Below are 16,682 nucleotides of genomic sequence, written 5' to 3'. Positions count from 1 at the left end.
TGGAGGAGACTAGGGTGGGTGAGTGTTATTGGGAGGGGCACTTGCACATGCACGCTACTTATCAGTAGCAGGAGAATATAAGTCCCAGCAGCATGTAAAAAGCTTCAGGTCCTGCAGTGATGTCATAATCATGTGACTGATAACATGCTTCAAGTCATCCAATTAAATACCAGGAACGGTATGTTGCAGAGCTGTTTGTGTTAGTAGAAATGTGTATGTATAGCTCAAACATTACAATCTTCTGTATTACAATAAAAAACACTATCAACAGAGCTCAAAGGTTTGCATTTTCTGTGCTTGGTTGCAATTGGTTCTGCATTTCTGATAAATCTCCCCTAAGTGTTTTTTAACACGTAACTCCAAAACAAACTTGTAGGATGATTAGATTGTGAGCCCCATTGGGACCAATTTGACAAGTTTTGTGCAGTGCTGTGTAATCTGTGTGCGCCATATAAATAAAGAATTATTATTATTATTATAATTATTATGTTACACACGTAGCTTGTTCCAAATCGCATCCATTTCAGGCAAAACGCAAATGCGATCAGGCCAAGCTCAAAACGCAAGTCAACCACACTATGTAAACTAAGACTAAATGTGGAGACTGCTAGTTTAGTGATTTAAATTATCTCCCCAGAAATATTACTTACAAATGTGTAAAAATAGGGAACTTTGTAGTTAACGTTAGAAAACACTGACAGTACACTGCTGCTGTCACCTGCTCGTCTAAAGTTGTGCACTGTTCAGGGGAAAGAATGGGGGGGGGGGCAGAGCTGTGCTGTCAGCCAACCAGCATTAGACATCGTGCCACATACTAACTAAAATATATAAAATATTTAATAATATGCCCTGTCACAAATAGGGGTCCGCTGACCCCCATCCTATAATGTGGGAGCAGCTTTAAAATTGCCTACTCCCAACCGCATGCAATTACAATGCATGTGTTTTTATAGGAGCGGTTCAGTCAGCGGTCCCTGGCCGGATAATTACTGTGCATGCGCGGTAACTATTCTCTGGTTTCTATGGGAGCACGTAGTTGCGCCGCTCGCATAGACAAATTTAGATGGGCAGCGGCTTAACGGCGACGGTACGCGTGCCAACAGAAACGGCTTTGCGTGCTGTCTGTTCCATGCGTGCCATAGGTTCACCATCGCTGCTCTATATGGTTAGAATTTTTGAACACTGTTACCTATCTAAGGGATTATGAGACTGTTTTTCCCCACATGTTTTACTTCATTTTAGTGCTTTATTTTGGCTGATAAGTTTTGAGTTTATTTAGAAAAAAAGAAAAAATGATGAATTTTTTAAAAAAGTTGCAAACATTTTCGAAATTCGAAATCAAAGCGTTTTCAGGCAGATAGATTTATCACTTAAATAAGTTGCTGAATAACACTTCCCATATGTCTACTTTACATTTTCTATATTTTACAAAAAGAAGACAGATGTAATTAGCAAATAATATAAATTTTATTCAAATTCACAATACATGATAAAAACACTTAAAATACCCAAAAAATGGGTAAAAAACTCTAAAAAAATCCCCTAAAAAAATCCCCTGAGGAAGCCCGTATAGCGGGCGATACGTGTGGGGCATTCCTACCTCCTCTCCCCCAGGACCCAGATTATTGGTAATATTATTCTACAATATTTTCTTGATTTATGCACTTTATCTATCTATTTGTTCACTTGCACTTTAGCTACCAATTGTCTTAATGGCACATTTAGCACTTTAGCTACCATGCAGCACTCTGTGAAACTTGATATACTTTGTACATAAGAATGTTTATAAATCATGAAATATTCCTTTATTGTAAAATCATGAATTTTGGTGATACCTGTTCATATACCTGGGGGTCCTGGGTTTTTTACCCATTTTTAGGGTATTTTAAGTGTTTTTATCATGTATTGTGAATTTGAATAAAATTTATATTATTTGCTAATTACATCTGTCTTCTTTTTGTAAAATATAGTTACTAAATTACAGATGTAGCATAAAATAATCTCGCTCTACACCCCACACTCTTAGTATATATACTTTACATTTTCATAATTTTGGAAATGTCTGGATAATATATATCGATGTGATGCGGCTTACAAATCAAATATCGCTTTTCCGTATTTTAAGAATTGACTATTTTGGGGATAATTACTGTTTTGAATAAAATTTTAAATATTTAGCTTTAAAAAACCCCAATACAATTAACCCATTCTCAAACTATCAGAAACAGCTTTTAGGAAGATTGTAAACCCCTTGAGATCTTCATAGTAATTAAATTACAATGGAGGTGAAATTTAGAAATTTTGTCGGTTATATTTAGCCCTAAATTTACACATTTCCAAATGATAAAGGAGAAAACCCATCTTACAATTTGTACAGAGACCCCCCACATGTGGCCGTTACTTGTTTTATGAGTGCACAGCGAGGCGCAGAAGGGAAGTAGGGCCGTGGAGCTGCCATGATTTTAGTTTTCTCATTAGCCCCTTTTGTAGGCTATAAAACATAAAAATAAAATTTAGCTTTTTTGTTAATGGGGTGTTACAGCATTTTTTGCTGCGGTATCCCCTATTGTTGAAAATGTATGAGCTTTTTTTTGAGGGCAGGAGTAGCAAAGTATCAATTCTGTACTGAAATTTTTCCTTTTTTTGGTGTTCACTGTATAACCTAGTAGTCACGTTATCTTTATTCTATAAGTCAATACAATTATGGGGATATCATACTTGAATATTTTTTCTTATGTTTTACTAAATTTGCCAAATAAAACCCTTATCTGAGGAAAAATCTATCATTTCTTCATTGCCGTCTTCCAAGTGGCATAACATTTTTCCTTTTTTGTCTTTGGAACTGGTTGATGGCTTGTTTTTTGTGGGACATGTTGTACTTTGCAACACTATCATTCTGGAGTACATATGTTTTTTTAATCACTTTTTATTGCAATTTTTGTGGGATTAAATAGGTAAAAATAATAATTTTTGTCAGTTTTTTAACAGTTTATTTTTACAGCGTTCATCATGTGGGTTCAATAATTACTTACTTTTATTCTACGTGTTGTTATGGACGCGGTCAGAATATTTGTAGTTGCCCATGGCAACCAATCACAGCTCCCCTTTAAAATATTCATGAGCACTGGTAAAATGAAAGCTGAGCTGTGATTCGTTGCCATGAGCAACTACAAATATTCTGACTTTCAGACAGCTTGATAAATCTGCCCCTATAGGTCTCTTTATATGCTATGGGTCTTATGGGCATTTGTATTGATTTATTAATTTATTTTTTATTAAATAACATTAAAAAAAAACTTTTTTACTAGTTACACCATGGGACATGAACTAGCAATCATCTCATTGCCTGTTCACGATAATACCCTGCAATACTGATGTATTGCAGGGTATTAGCTGTGTCAGCCTATACACATGCATAGACTGGCACTGTGCCTTTAAGATGACATCATAGATGCCATCTTACAGGTACTGCCTGCAGACAGCCCTGGAGTCCTGATGGGACCTCAGGGCTGCCATAGGAATGATCCGCACCCCTGATTGTGGGGCAGAGACCCCTTACAGGCAGTTGTAATGCCGCAGTCGCGCTGACTGCTGCAATGACCGCGGGTGTTACACTGGGGTGTTGACTGTTAGTTACATCCCGTGTATCCCAATGCCAGCTCGGCTGTGATCTCGAGCTGAGTCGGCATCAGCTCAGCATCCAATATATCAGACGCTGATCGTTAATGCCCAGTGCTCTGCGTCCAAAATATCGCCAAGGGGTTAACACATGTGTTTGTTAACGTTGTGTTGACGCATGTGTTAGGGTTTTGTGAACACAATGTTAACAGCTATGTAACCAGGCAAATCTCCTCTTCTTAGCTGTTCTGAAACGCAAGCGTTACTACCACGTGTGAACGCACTTTCACTCTGTGTGTGTGTGTGTGTATATACACATACTGTGATGCCGCCATGTGTTTATCTTTTTATTCCTATGTAGGTGTTTTATGGTGTAGTTGGACATGTTTCAATATATCTTTTTCTTTGTGATGTAGTAGCTCCTGTATAATGCAGCGCTCCAGTGCTCTCCCCTGCCTTGCTCTGCACTAGATCTCTGTGCAAGTAGTAACACTGATTCTATATCCTGATTGGCTGAGCTGTTTGTGCATATTCACGTGAATGTCCTGAGTGCTATTGGCCTCATTGCCCATAGCTGATGTCACAACCAGGAAGTCCCGCGCATTTCAGGAAAAAATGAGTGTATTATAGAAAGCCTCATATATCTTAATAAATTGTAATTATAAATTGTGTACCCAATAAAAATGTATGATCTGTTTTTGATTGTGGGGACAGGCATCTAGCCTGAGCTATTGTTAAGAGTTGTACTCTACAAAAGCCACATGGAAACAATGGGACACATTTTCTTACTTGTCCTGCGCGAGCCCACTCCATACACCGTACCTAACCCAGATCCATAATAGTATGGTGCACGCCAAGAAGGCATTAAAGACTAGAAGAGGGTACTGCTTTGAGTACATATTTTTGAAAAAAATATGTGACAAAATCTATGATTAGTGTTCTACTTTATCAAATATTAACATTTCTGAGTAGATCCCAGCACTGTGAATAGAAAGATATGTTTATTGGGAGCTCTGCTCCTTTAGTTTAATTATAAAATGAACCTTATTCAAATTAAGTACAAGTACTACATGTTCATCATCACAGCCCCTCTGGTCTCCAGGGCCTCTGGCTGCTACACTCCCAGCACTTGTGACCCGCCTCCATGCTCCATCCTCCCACTCTGTGCCGGGAATATTGTGGCAGCACGGACCTTTGCAACGGGGTGAGGGAGTGATTTGGGGGGATTGTACTAGCCAGAGTATTAGATCCTGGAGGGGCTCTGTTGATGACCCTGAAAGCACCTTTGCTTCATTTGAACAAAATTAATTTAAGTAAGCTACGGGAGCAAATCTCCTAATAAACATATTTGTATTCACACTGCTGAGATCTACGCTGCTGGAAACTTGATGATAACATTTCCTTTAAAGGAAACCTACCATTTGACTTGACACATTATGAACCAAACATAACTTGAGAATGTTGTAGCTACACTGATGCAGGAACATACCTTGTTTAATCCCTGAGTTGAGTGGTTTTGCTGATAAAACAATTTTAAAATTATGATAATGAATCTGTCTCGCTTCTGTGGGTGGGCTCAGTGCTTTTCCTAGCACATTAGTTATGCACTGCTCACAGGATGATGTAATCCCTGAGTTACATCAATTTCTGCACCATCCCTCAGCTGATGTGTATGAGTGATCCAGCTCAGGTTGATTAGTCATGTCTTGACTGAGCTACACGTGTAATGACAAGCTCCGTGTATACTGTGTTTATATTATGAATATTATGATTATTTTTTCTTCAATAAAACCACTCAACTCAGGGATTAACCAAGATATGATCCTGCATCACTGTAGCTACAGCAGTCTCAAGGTATGTTTGGTTCTTGCTGTATGAAATCAAATGGTAGGTTTCCTTTAGGGAATCAGGCATATTTATGGACACAGCATTTTTGTTTTTTATTGTTGCATTCTGAGCCACATTTAGTTTCATTTTTTTCAATGTAATAATTTTGAGGTTCTAATAACTTATTGCCTTACCATAATTTGTATTTGCATCACAATGATCACCAGAGCTGTTTAAGGGCATAATTTTTACTGTATGTACTGTTTGATTTTTCATTTTGTGTAAAAAAACATTTTACATGGGAACTTGTTTTTTTCAGTTCCACTATGGGCATATGTGATCTCATGATTGCTACAATTATAGTTTGCTACTTATTGCTACTTATTGAAGTTTGCATAATGCTCATCGTCCTTCAATAGCAGAACCAAAGAGTAAACAAGGCAGATCCCAGAGTTCTCATTTGTCTTCTGCCTGCAATGAAATTACACTAGCACCGTGTAGCTGTGATACACCCTGTGACAAACATTTAAATGCTGTGGTCTCAATTCACATATAACTGGTTAAATGGCCATAATAATTGACCCTGATTTCATAGAGCAGTATGGGCTATGCAGATTACTATATGGCTGTGTGGAAAAATTATATAATATAGTAAATAAAATATTTATTCCTTATTTTTGCATGCACAGACTCACAAAAACATATCAAAATAGAGGATTGTTCAACATATTCACATTAATGTTCGTCCGAACACTCAGTGCATGTAGCATTGTCACCCCTACTTATAGTGCTATTCACTTCTTCTTTCAGTGTTGAGTGGCAAAATACAATGTTTAAATTTCTTAAGCAATCCATTTTAGAACGCTACAAAATGTATTTATTTTCAATTATGTAAATATTTTTTCTCAACCTGGGTTAAAACATTTTTCTATTTGGTGTTCAGGTGCCCCCTTGTGGCTGCATTCAGTAGCTTTTATACAGAATTAGTTTTACCTGTGCTACGGGTCTTGTCAATTCATTAGTTGGATAAACTGGAGCATTAGTGATGTTTACTTGAAAACCACATAGATGAGGCATTTTAGAATTTAGGTCATCAATAAAGGTATTCAGAACTCTAGACACTTCTGCCCTTGGATAAAACTGAAAAGGCTGGCTTCTCAGGCAAACTAAAGGATATCTGTAGCTTTAAGTTAAGGTTGTATTGAAACACATATGGCAATTATATATAAATAAGAGACAATCAACAATATGTCAACAGTCAAAAGTCCTATAAATAAATGCGCATTCACAAAATAAGTTGGAACTATCCTACAAAGCTGGAGCTGGCTCTGCTATCAGCTGACCAGAAGGAGAGTTGGAAAGGCCAGACACCAGCTTATCTGACATTTGATTACCTAATGTATACGGGCAGTCCCCTACTTAAGGACACCCGACTTACAGAAAACCTCTAGTTACAGACGGACCCCTCTGCCCACTGTGACCTCTGATGAAGCTCTCTGGATGCTTTACTTTAGTCCCAGACTGCAATAATCAGCTGTAAGGTGTCTGTAATGAAGCTTTATTGATAATTCTTGGTCCCATTACAGCAAAAAACTTTGAAACTCTATTTGTCACTAGGGCAAAAAAAAAATTTGTCTGCAACTACAATTATAAAATATACAGTTTCGACTTACACACAAATTCAACTTAAGAACAAACCTATAGAACCTATCTTGTACGTAACCCGGGGACTGCCTGTACTAAGGACAGGTAATTTTTTATTGAAGTTCTACAGTTCTGGCTGTGAAGATCACCATCACTGAGAAATGAGAAAGGACAGCCTTGACAAGACAATTTATTTAGTACTCATAGGAGCCAAAATAGGTGCTTCAGTCTACATACACACATTCCCCTGATGAAGCAAGGTGAAACATATGTCGGGTGGTGTCCATCCTTGGTCCGTATATAACTGGTGTATGTGTCCCTTGTCCTCTCTTATTCCTCTGGGCAATGTGCAATACTTGTTTGTAAGCAAATACATTGACTTGTTCTGAGGACAAGACCTTAATTAATCTAATAAAGTGTTATTTTATTCTCACTACATTTTGGTGTTTGTTTATAAGAGTGTAATAAGAAGTATGGTAATATGGTAACAGGAACTGTTTATAATATAATTACTTCAGGTGGCAATGAGATTAATTCTGTCTCTGTATTTAATGTAATACATTTAGCGTTTTAGAAAAAAAAATAGTGTGGGTTTTTTTTAAAACCTCACCCATTTACCTTTTTAAAAAATCGCTACAGTCATATGTAAATGAACAGAGAAGAGTCATATTTTGCCTGAGCATGGTTAAGATAAAAATCTCATTCAAATTGCATGAGACAGGCATGTAGAAGGCATACAAGAAGAAGGTTGTGAATTGCATCTGAAGCTCAGTCTCCTGTCTTTGTCTTTAACCGCTTGTATTTCTGGTTCTCTAGTCCAATAAGATTAGATAAGATTCTTATCTGGCTGAACAAGCAGGGGCAACTATAGCTATTGGAACTATTAGGTAAATTAGTTTGAGGTAGCACGATCTGTAAAATGACCCTCTGACCAGAAAAGGTCCTGTAATCCTGGTCTATAGCCTGTCTATAGAGATCCCTTCTGCTTCTTAGGATTGCTGCTTAACTATGTTTTAAATATGTCAATTACATGTATAAATATGACAATGATCCAATATAGGATACGTGAAAAGTTTCTCTGCAATAAACTTGAAATAAACACTGCAGTATATCACATCACCTTCAGACATGTGTGGAAGCTCATACCCATACTGAGTAAAGATAAAAATGTTTCAGTGTTAAAATATATTCACAACTCATTTGCCTATACAGTTCACATTATACATCCATGGAACTTATAAAACATACTAGCCATTAGGCGGGTCTGTGGACCAATGTAATTTTTAATTACAGAGAGGGTTTGCTTCTAGGCTAAAAACAGGACATTTCAAGCTTAGGGAAGTTTTTAAAATTATCTTAATATACATGTAAGCAGAGGTCGCACTAACATTTTTCCAGAAGGGTAAAAATACTCCTCTCACCATTTTTGAGGAGTATTTTTACCCGAGGAGGAGTATGAAGATTTCGGTAATACACAGCGCACACGACACGACACGACACTCACTACACTCACACAGCGCGCACACTACACTCACACAGCGCGCACACTACACTCACACAGCGCGCACACTACACTCGCACAGCGCGCACACTACACTCGCACAGCGCGCACACTACACTCGCACTGCGCGCACTACACTCACACAGCGCGCACTACACTCACACAGCGCGCACTACACTCACACAGCGCACACTACACTCACACAGCGCGCACACTACACTCGCACAGCGCGCACACTACACTCGCACAGCGCGCACACTACACTCGCACAGCGCGCACACTACACTCGCACTGCGCGCACTACACTCACACAGCGCGCACTACACTCACACAGCGCGCACTACACTCACACAGCGCGCACTACACTCACACAGCGCGCACACTACACTCACACAGCGCGCACACTACACTCACACAGCGCGCACACTACACTCACACAGCGCGCACACTACACTCACACAGCGCGCACACTACACTCACACAGCGCACACTACACTCGCACTGCGCGCACACTACACTCGCACTGCGCACACTACACTCGCACAGCGTGCACACTACACTCGCACTGCGCGCACTACACTCACACAGCGCGCACTACACTCACACAGCGCGCACTACACTCACACAGCGCACACTACACTCACACAGCGCGCACACTACACTCACACAGCGCGCACACTACACTCACACAGCGCGCACACTACACTCACACAGCGCGTACACTACACTCACACAGCGCGCACACTACACTCACACAGCGCGCACTACACTCACACAGCGCGCACACTACACTTACACAGCGCGCACACTACACTCACACAGCGCGCACATTACACTCACACAGCGCGCACACTACACTCACACAGCGCGCACACTACACTCACACAGCGCGCACACTACACTCACACAGCGCGCACACCACACTCACACAGCGCGCACACTACACTCACACAGCGCGCACACTACACTCACACAGCGCGCACACTACACTCACACAGCGCGCACACTACACTCACACAGCGCGCACACTACACTCACACAGCGCGCACACTACACTCACACAGCGCGCACACTACACTCACACAGCGCGCACACTACACTCACACAGCGCACACTACACTCACACAGCGCGCACACTACACTCGCACTGCGCACACTACACTCGCACAGCGCGCACACTACACTCGCACTGCGCGCACTACACTCACACAGCGCGCACTACACTCACACAGCGCGCACTACACTCACACAGCGCGCACACTACACTCACACAGCGCGCACACTACACTCACACAGCGCGTACACTACACTCACACAGCGCGCACACTACACTCACACAGCGCGCACTACACTCACACAGCGCGCACACTACACTCACACAGCGCGCACACTACACTCACACAGCGCGCACATTACACTCACACAGCGCGCACACTACACTCACACAGCGCGCACACTACACTCACACAGCGCGCACACTACACTCACACAGCGCGCACACCACACTCACACAGCGCGCACACTACACTCACACAGTGCGCACACTACACTCACACAGCGCACACTACACTCACACAGCGCGCACACTACACTTACACAGCGCGCACACTACACTCACACAGCGCGCACACTACACTCACACAGCGCGCACACTACACTCTCACAGCGCGCACACTACACTCACACAGCGCGCACACTACACTCACACAGCGCGCACACTACACTCACACAGCGCGCACATTACACTCACACAGCGCGCACACTACACTCACACAGCGCACTCTACACTCACACAGCGCGCACACTACACTCACACAGCGCGCACACTACACTCACACAGCGCGCACCCTACACTCACACAGCGCGCACCCTACACTCACACAGCGCGCACACTACACTCACACAGCGCGCACTACACTCACACAGCGCGCACTACACTCACACAGCGCACACTACACTCACACAGCGCACACTACACTCACACAGCGCACACTACACTCACACAGCGCACACTACACTCACACAGCGCACACTTCACACTGCGCACACTGCACACACACAGCGCACACTGCACACACACAGCGCACACTACACTCACACAGCGCACACTACACTCACACAGCGCACACTACACTCACACAGCGCACACTACACTCACACAGCGCACACTACACTCACACAGCGCACACTACACACACAGCGCACACTACACACACAGCGCACACTACACTCACACAGCACACACTACACTCACACAGCGCACACTACACTCACACAGCGCACACTACACTCACACAGCGCACACTACACTCACACAGCGCACACTACACTCATACAGCACACACTACACTCACACGGCCTTAAGTCCCGTCGGGATCACATAAATGCAGGCAGCTGCGGGCAGGTAGGGAGATGCAGCAGGACAGGGAGCAGCAGCCCCGCTGTCCACAGGTATCGCGGGGCCTGCGCTCTCGCTCCCGAGCTCTGATGACACAGATCACTGTGTCACGTGTCCCGCTGAGCGGCCCGGCGCGCGCTGTGATCGCGCTACAGACATTTACCTCTTTTGCAGCGCGCGCCGGGCCGCTCAGCCTGCGCGCTACAGGGAATAATTGCCAAGCGTAACTATACGCATGGCAATTATTTTGGGGGGTAATGGCGCCTCATCACGCGTCTATGACGCGTGGTGAGGCGTTAATGCGACCTCTGCATGTAAGTTTACTTGAAATTGCCAAAATTATGTCCACCACAAAGCCTTGCAACAACTTAGGGTCCCTGTGAACTAGGGAGCCCAAACAAGGACCAAACACGCTAGACAAAAGTTAAACTCAGCACAACAGTAAGCAAGGTCCAGGAAGAATACATAAGTAATTGGAGGACCACCATAGAGACATCCCAGAAGCTGATCATCTAACAGATTGGCCTGCAGAACCTGGAGAAACATCCGGAACATAGAGATTGACTGATCCTGAATTGCTACAGGCTGCCCACAATCTGACCATCGAGTTCGGGCGGCATAGACAGACATATGTTTTTGGAAAAGCAGACTGTGCAAACTGTGTCAGGACCACTTCAAATACTCAGCAGTGAGAATCAGTGCCTCAGGAGATTCTCAGATCTCCTCCTGGACTTCAGGTCCATGTATGAGGAAGAGAAAATCTCATCTTGCTGGGGGAAGAAGAGACCACAATGGCCATAGCGTCACAGTTCAGCAGTGCCTACCATAGGCAGATTGACATGTGGTATACCATTGTTGATGTTTATGTATTTATATGACAAAAATTGTTACTGAGTATTTGATTTATTTTTTTTAAAAAGTTACAATCTTACCAATGTTTTCCAATAATTTTGGAAATCTTTGTAGGATTTAAATGGACTTTCTGCTGGGATGTCACGACTGAAGTTTACAATGTTGCCCATCTTCATACTGTTACATACAGAAAAATAAGTTAAATCACATAAAAAGGTGTATGAGAATCCAGTGAATGTGGCAGGAATACCACTCTAGAAATATAGTCATAAGGTAGTCAGATTGGGTTGGCTATATAAGGGAACCAGTAGTAGTGTCTTTTGTCAATCACCCCTTGAAGTTGGAGGTTGTACATACTCGATACCCGCTATGGAACGGCAACTCGGATCTGATTTATGTCTGATATATGTCTATTAACCCCTTACCGACATGTGACATAGTATTACGTCACATGCCGGGTGTGGGTGCCTCTCCATAGCCAGTAAGTCTTTGCTGCATGTTGCAGCAAAGGCTTACCGGTAACACTGCGATCGATGTTGGGTGTTTTCCCGCTGATCGCCGCCGGCAAAGCTGCCAGTGACTTCAAAAAGATGGCGGCGCATGGGCCATTATCATTTTAGAAATTCCAAAAATTCCAAAAAGTATCCAAAGCACCAGCGTTCAGGACATCCTATTGGAGCTATATACAATATGAGGAAAGATATGTCTAAAATACTTTATCTTTAACCCCTTAAGGACGCAGGGTATTTTCGCTAATTTCTCGCTCTCCATCTTCAAAAATCCATAACTTTTTCATTTTTCCGTCTACAGACCTGTGTGAGGGCTTATTTTGTGCGTAACAAATTTTACTTTCCCATGATGTTATTTATTATTCCATGCCATGTAGTGGGAAGCCGCAAAAAAATTCCAAATGTGGAAAAATTGAAAAAAACTGCATGTGCGTCATGTTCTTGTGGGCTCAGTTTTTACGACTTTCACTCTGCGCTCCAAATAACACCTCTACTTTATTCTTTGGTTCGGTGCGATCGCGGTGATACCAAATTTATACAGGTTTTATTGCGTTTTAATACATTTTCAAAAATTAAACGAATGTGTACAAAAAAGAAAAAACATTTTTTGCCATCTTCTGACGCGAATAACTTTTTCATACTTTGGCGCATGGAGCTGTGTGAGGTGTCATTTTTTGCGAAATGAGCCGACGTTCTCATTGCTACCATTTTGAGGACTGCGACATTTTGATCATTTTTTATTACATTTTTTGTCATCTAAAAAAGGTGTAAAAGTCGCATTTTGGACATTTGGGCGCCATTTGCCGTTCCGGAGGTCACCTCCGTCAATAACCATTTTTATATTTTGATAGATCGGGCATTTTGGGACGCGGCGATACCTAATGTGTCTGTGATTTTTACTATTTATTATATTTTATATCAGTTCTAGGGAAAGGGGGGTGATTTGAACTTTTAATATTTTATTATTTTTTTACATTTTTTAAACTTTTTTTTCTTTTTTTTCCCACTTTTTCTTAGACCCTCTAGGGCAGTGATTTTCAACCAGTGTGCCGTGGCACACTGGTGTGCCGCGACACATGGTCGGGTGTGCCACGGGGAAAGTTCCCTAAACTATGGTGCCCCCTGTGTTTTGTTTCCCGGCAATGCGGAGCGATGTAAAATGAGAAATACTATAGTCATGAGGCTGGAGTACTACAAGTACCAGCTCATATGCTGTATATATGAGCTGGCACTTGTACTCTGGCCTCATGGCCATAGTACTTCTCATTGAACCCCTTTATTTTGCAGTATATGAGCCACATAATAATCAGCACCATACACTAAAAACAGGGAGAAACTGAGAACTGTTGATAAAGAGGTTTCACACTCATTTACTGAGTGAGTAAAATAAATTTAGAATCTATATTATTAACTATATGTATAATATGACTGTTTTAGTGTCATTTTGTGTTATTTTGGTTGTTGGTGCACCCCAGGATTTTCTAAGTATAAAAAGTGTGCCGCGGCTCAAAAAAGGTTGAAAATCACTGCTCTAGGGTACATTAACCCTAGATGGTCTGATCGCTCCTGCCATATACTGCAATACTACTGTATCGCAGTATATGGCATTTCTGCTCACTATACATTACAATGAGCCACATGGCAGAAGCCATGTATCCTCGGGTCAAACGAAGACCCGAGGCTACCATGGCAACCGATCGCCGCCCCCCGATGATGTTCGGGGGAGCGGCGATCGGAGGTAAGATGGCGGCGCCCATGGGCCGCCAAATTTAAAGTGCCGCCGGCCGTGAAGAGAAGGTTAACCCCTTAAGGACGCAGCCATTTTACAGCTTAAGGCTCAGCCCGATTTTTTGGATTCTGACTTGCTTCGCTTTATATGGTTATAACTTTTGAACACTGTTACTTATCAAAACGATTCTGAGATTGTTTTTTCCCCACATGTTGTACTTCATTTTAGTGGTAAATTTTGGCAGATAAGTTTTGCGTTTATTTACAAAAAAAAGAAAATATGATGAATTTTTTGAAAAATTTGCCATTTTCGAAATTCTAATTCATCACGTTTTCAGGCAGATAGATTTACCAGCTAAATAAGTTGCTGAATAACATTTCCCATTTGTCTACTTTACATTTTCATAATTTCTGAAATATCTGGATAATTTATTTTGACGTCACGCGGCTTACAAATAGAATATCGCTTTTCCGGATTTTCAGAATTGACTATTTTGGGGATAAATACCGTTTTGAATGAAATTTTACATATTTAGCATCAAAACCCCCTATATAATCTACCCATTTTCAAATCTGCACCCCTCAAGCTATCAGAAACAGCTTTTACGAAGATTGTTAACCCCTTGAGATCTTCATAGTAATTGAATCAAAATGGAGGTGAAATTTAGAATGGTCATATTGTTCCCTTATACGTTCATTTAGCACCAAAATTTACACCAAATTTACCACATTTCCAAAAGATAAAAAGAGAAAACCCACCATACAATTTGTTCTGCAATTTCTCCTGAGTACAAAGACCCCCCACATGTGGCCGTTACTTGTTTTATGGGGGCACAGCGAGGCGCAGAAGGGAAGGAGGGCGCTGCAGCTGCCAGGATTTTAGTTTCCTCATTGGCCCCTTTTGAAGGCTATAAAATTTTCGCTTTTTCGTTATTGGGGCCATGTGACGGCATTTTTTTTGCGGGATGAGATGCTTTTTCCATTGTTACCATTTTGGGGTTGGTATCACCTATTGTTGAAAATTTAGGAACTTTTTTTGAGGGCAGGAGTAGAAAAGCATCAATTCTGTACTGGATTTTTGACTTTTTTTTTTTTGGTGTTCACCGTATAGACTAATAGTCATGTTATCTTTATTCTATGGGTTGATACGATTACGGGGATACCAGACATGAATATATTTTCTTACGTTTTACTAAATTTGTCAAACAAAACCCTAATGTGGGGAAAAATCTATAATTTTTGTATTGCCGTCTTCCAAGTGGCATAACTTTGTTACGTTTTTGGCTACGGAGCTGGTTGATGGCTTGTTTTTTGCGGGACATGTTGTACTTTGCACCAGTATCATGTCTGAGTACATATGGTTTTTTGGTCGCATTTTATATCATTTTTTGTGGGATTGAAAAGGTAAAAATCATAATTTTTGGAGGGTTTATAACAGTTTTTTTTTACGGCGTTTATCGTGGGGGTTCAATAATGATTTACTTTTATTCTACGGGTTGTTACGGACGCGGTGATACTATATATGTGGGGTTTGTGTTATGATTTAGACTTTTTTTTTGAGTTATATGTCTCTTTATATGTTTTGGGGGTTTGGGGCATTTTTAGTGATTTATGACTTTATTTTTTTATTGAATAACTTTTTTTTTTACTTTTTCACTGTTATACCATGGGATATGAACAAGCAATCTTCTGATTGCTTCTTCATGATAATATTCTGCAATACTCATGTATTGCAGAGTATTATCAGTGTCAGCCTATGCACTTGCATAGGCTGGCACTTTGCCAGTAAGATGACGTCACAGACGCCATCTTACTGGCAATTCTTGCTAGTAACTCTGGGGTCCAGATCGGACCCCAGAGTTACCATAGCAACGATCGGCGCCCCCCGAAAACGGTTCGGGGGGGCCGATCGTGGGGGAAAGACCCCCCAGATACTTGTTAGATGCCGCGGTCGCGCTGACCGCGGCATCTAACGGGTTAAGCACCCGCGATCGGAGACAACTCCGATCGCGGGTGTTACACTGGGGTGCCGGCTATTAGTTACAGCCGGCACCCCGTGTTTCCCGATGCCGGTTCGGCTCTGATCCAGAGCCGAGCCGGCATAGGAGCCGTGGCGGATATATCCGCCACTGAGCGCTAAGTCACTGCGCTCCGTGGCGGATATATCCGCCGCGGAGCGTGAAGGGGTTAACACCCGCGATCGGTGCAAGCACCGACCGCGGGTGATAGCGATGGGTCTTTGCTGCGATATGCAGCACAGCCCATCTCTGTATGAAGAAGGCTCAGCCCGTGAGCCTTCTTCATACAACCTTCACAACTCCATGGCAGATATATCCGTCACGGAGCGTGAAGGGGTTAATACAAATCATAAAAAACATAAAAACATAAACAAAACCAGTATATGTAGCTACATACAGATGATAAATAAATTACCCAATCAACAATAAAAAGGAATATGCAGTCTAAGATATTTCTTATGAGATCTTATTCCGTTGTAGGTAACTGTTCACATTCCAATTATCAAAAATTTTTAAAAATCACATAGCATAAAATAAACAATATTCTCCACTTATTGCACTGATAGTGTTTTCAAGTAATTTGCACT

The 16,682-nt window shown here is 41.8% G+C and overlaps 1 protein-coding gene across 12 annotated transcripts in view; it reads right to left on the bottom strand.

Annotated features, from left to right (window-relative positions):
• C5H18orf63 (chromosome 5 C18orf63 homolog) overlaps positions 1-16,682 on the bottom strand; it is a 55,546-nt gene that overhangs the window by 6,861 nt on the left and 32,003 nt on the right. For all 12 annotated transcript variants that reach the window (XM_072152331.1, XM_072152329.1, XM_072152328.1 and 9 more), the window contains 3 exons: positions 11,921-12,017; positions 8,155-8,240; positions 6,439-6,622 (listed from right to left, as the gene is read on the bottom strand). In XM_072152331.1, the coding sequence (XP_072008432.1) occupies positions 6,439-6,622; positions 8,155-8,240; positions 11,921-12,017 (367 nt within the window). The remainder of the gene's footprint in view (positions 1-6,438; positions 6,623-8,154; positions 8,241-11,920; positions 12,018-16,682) is intronic.

The sequence above is a fragment of the Engystomops pustulosus genome, chromosome 5 (genome assembly GCF_040894005.1).
Source record: "Engystomops pustulosus chromosome 5, aEngPut4.maternal, whole genome shotgun sequence".
Lineage (NCBI taxonomy): Eukaryota > Metazoa > Chordata > Amphibia > Anura > Leptodactylidae > Engystomops > Engystomops pustulosus.
Note: the sequence above shows the minus strand (reverse complement) of the source record. Positions and strands in the feature narration are given on the sequence as shown.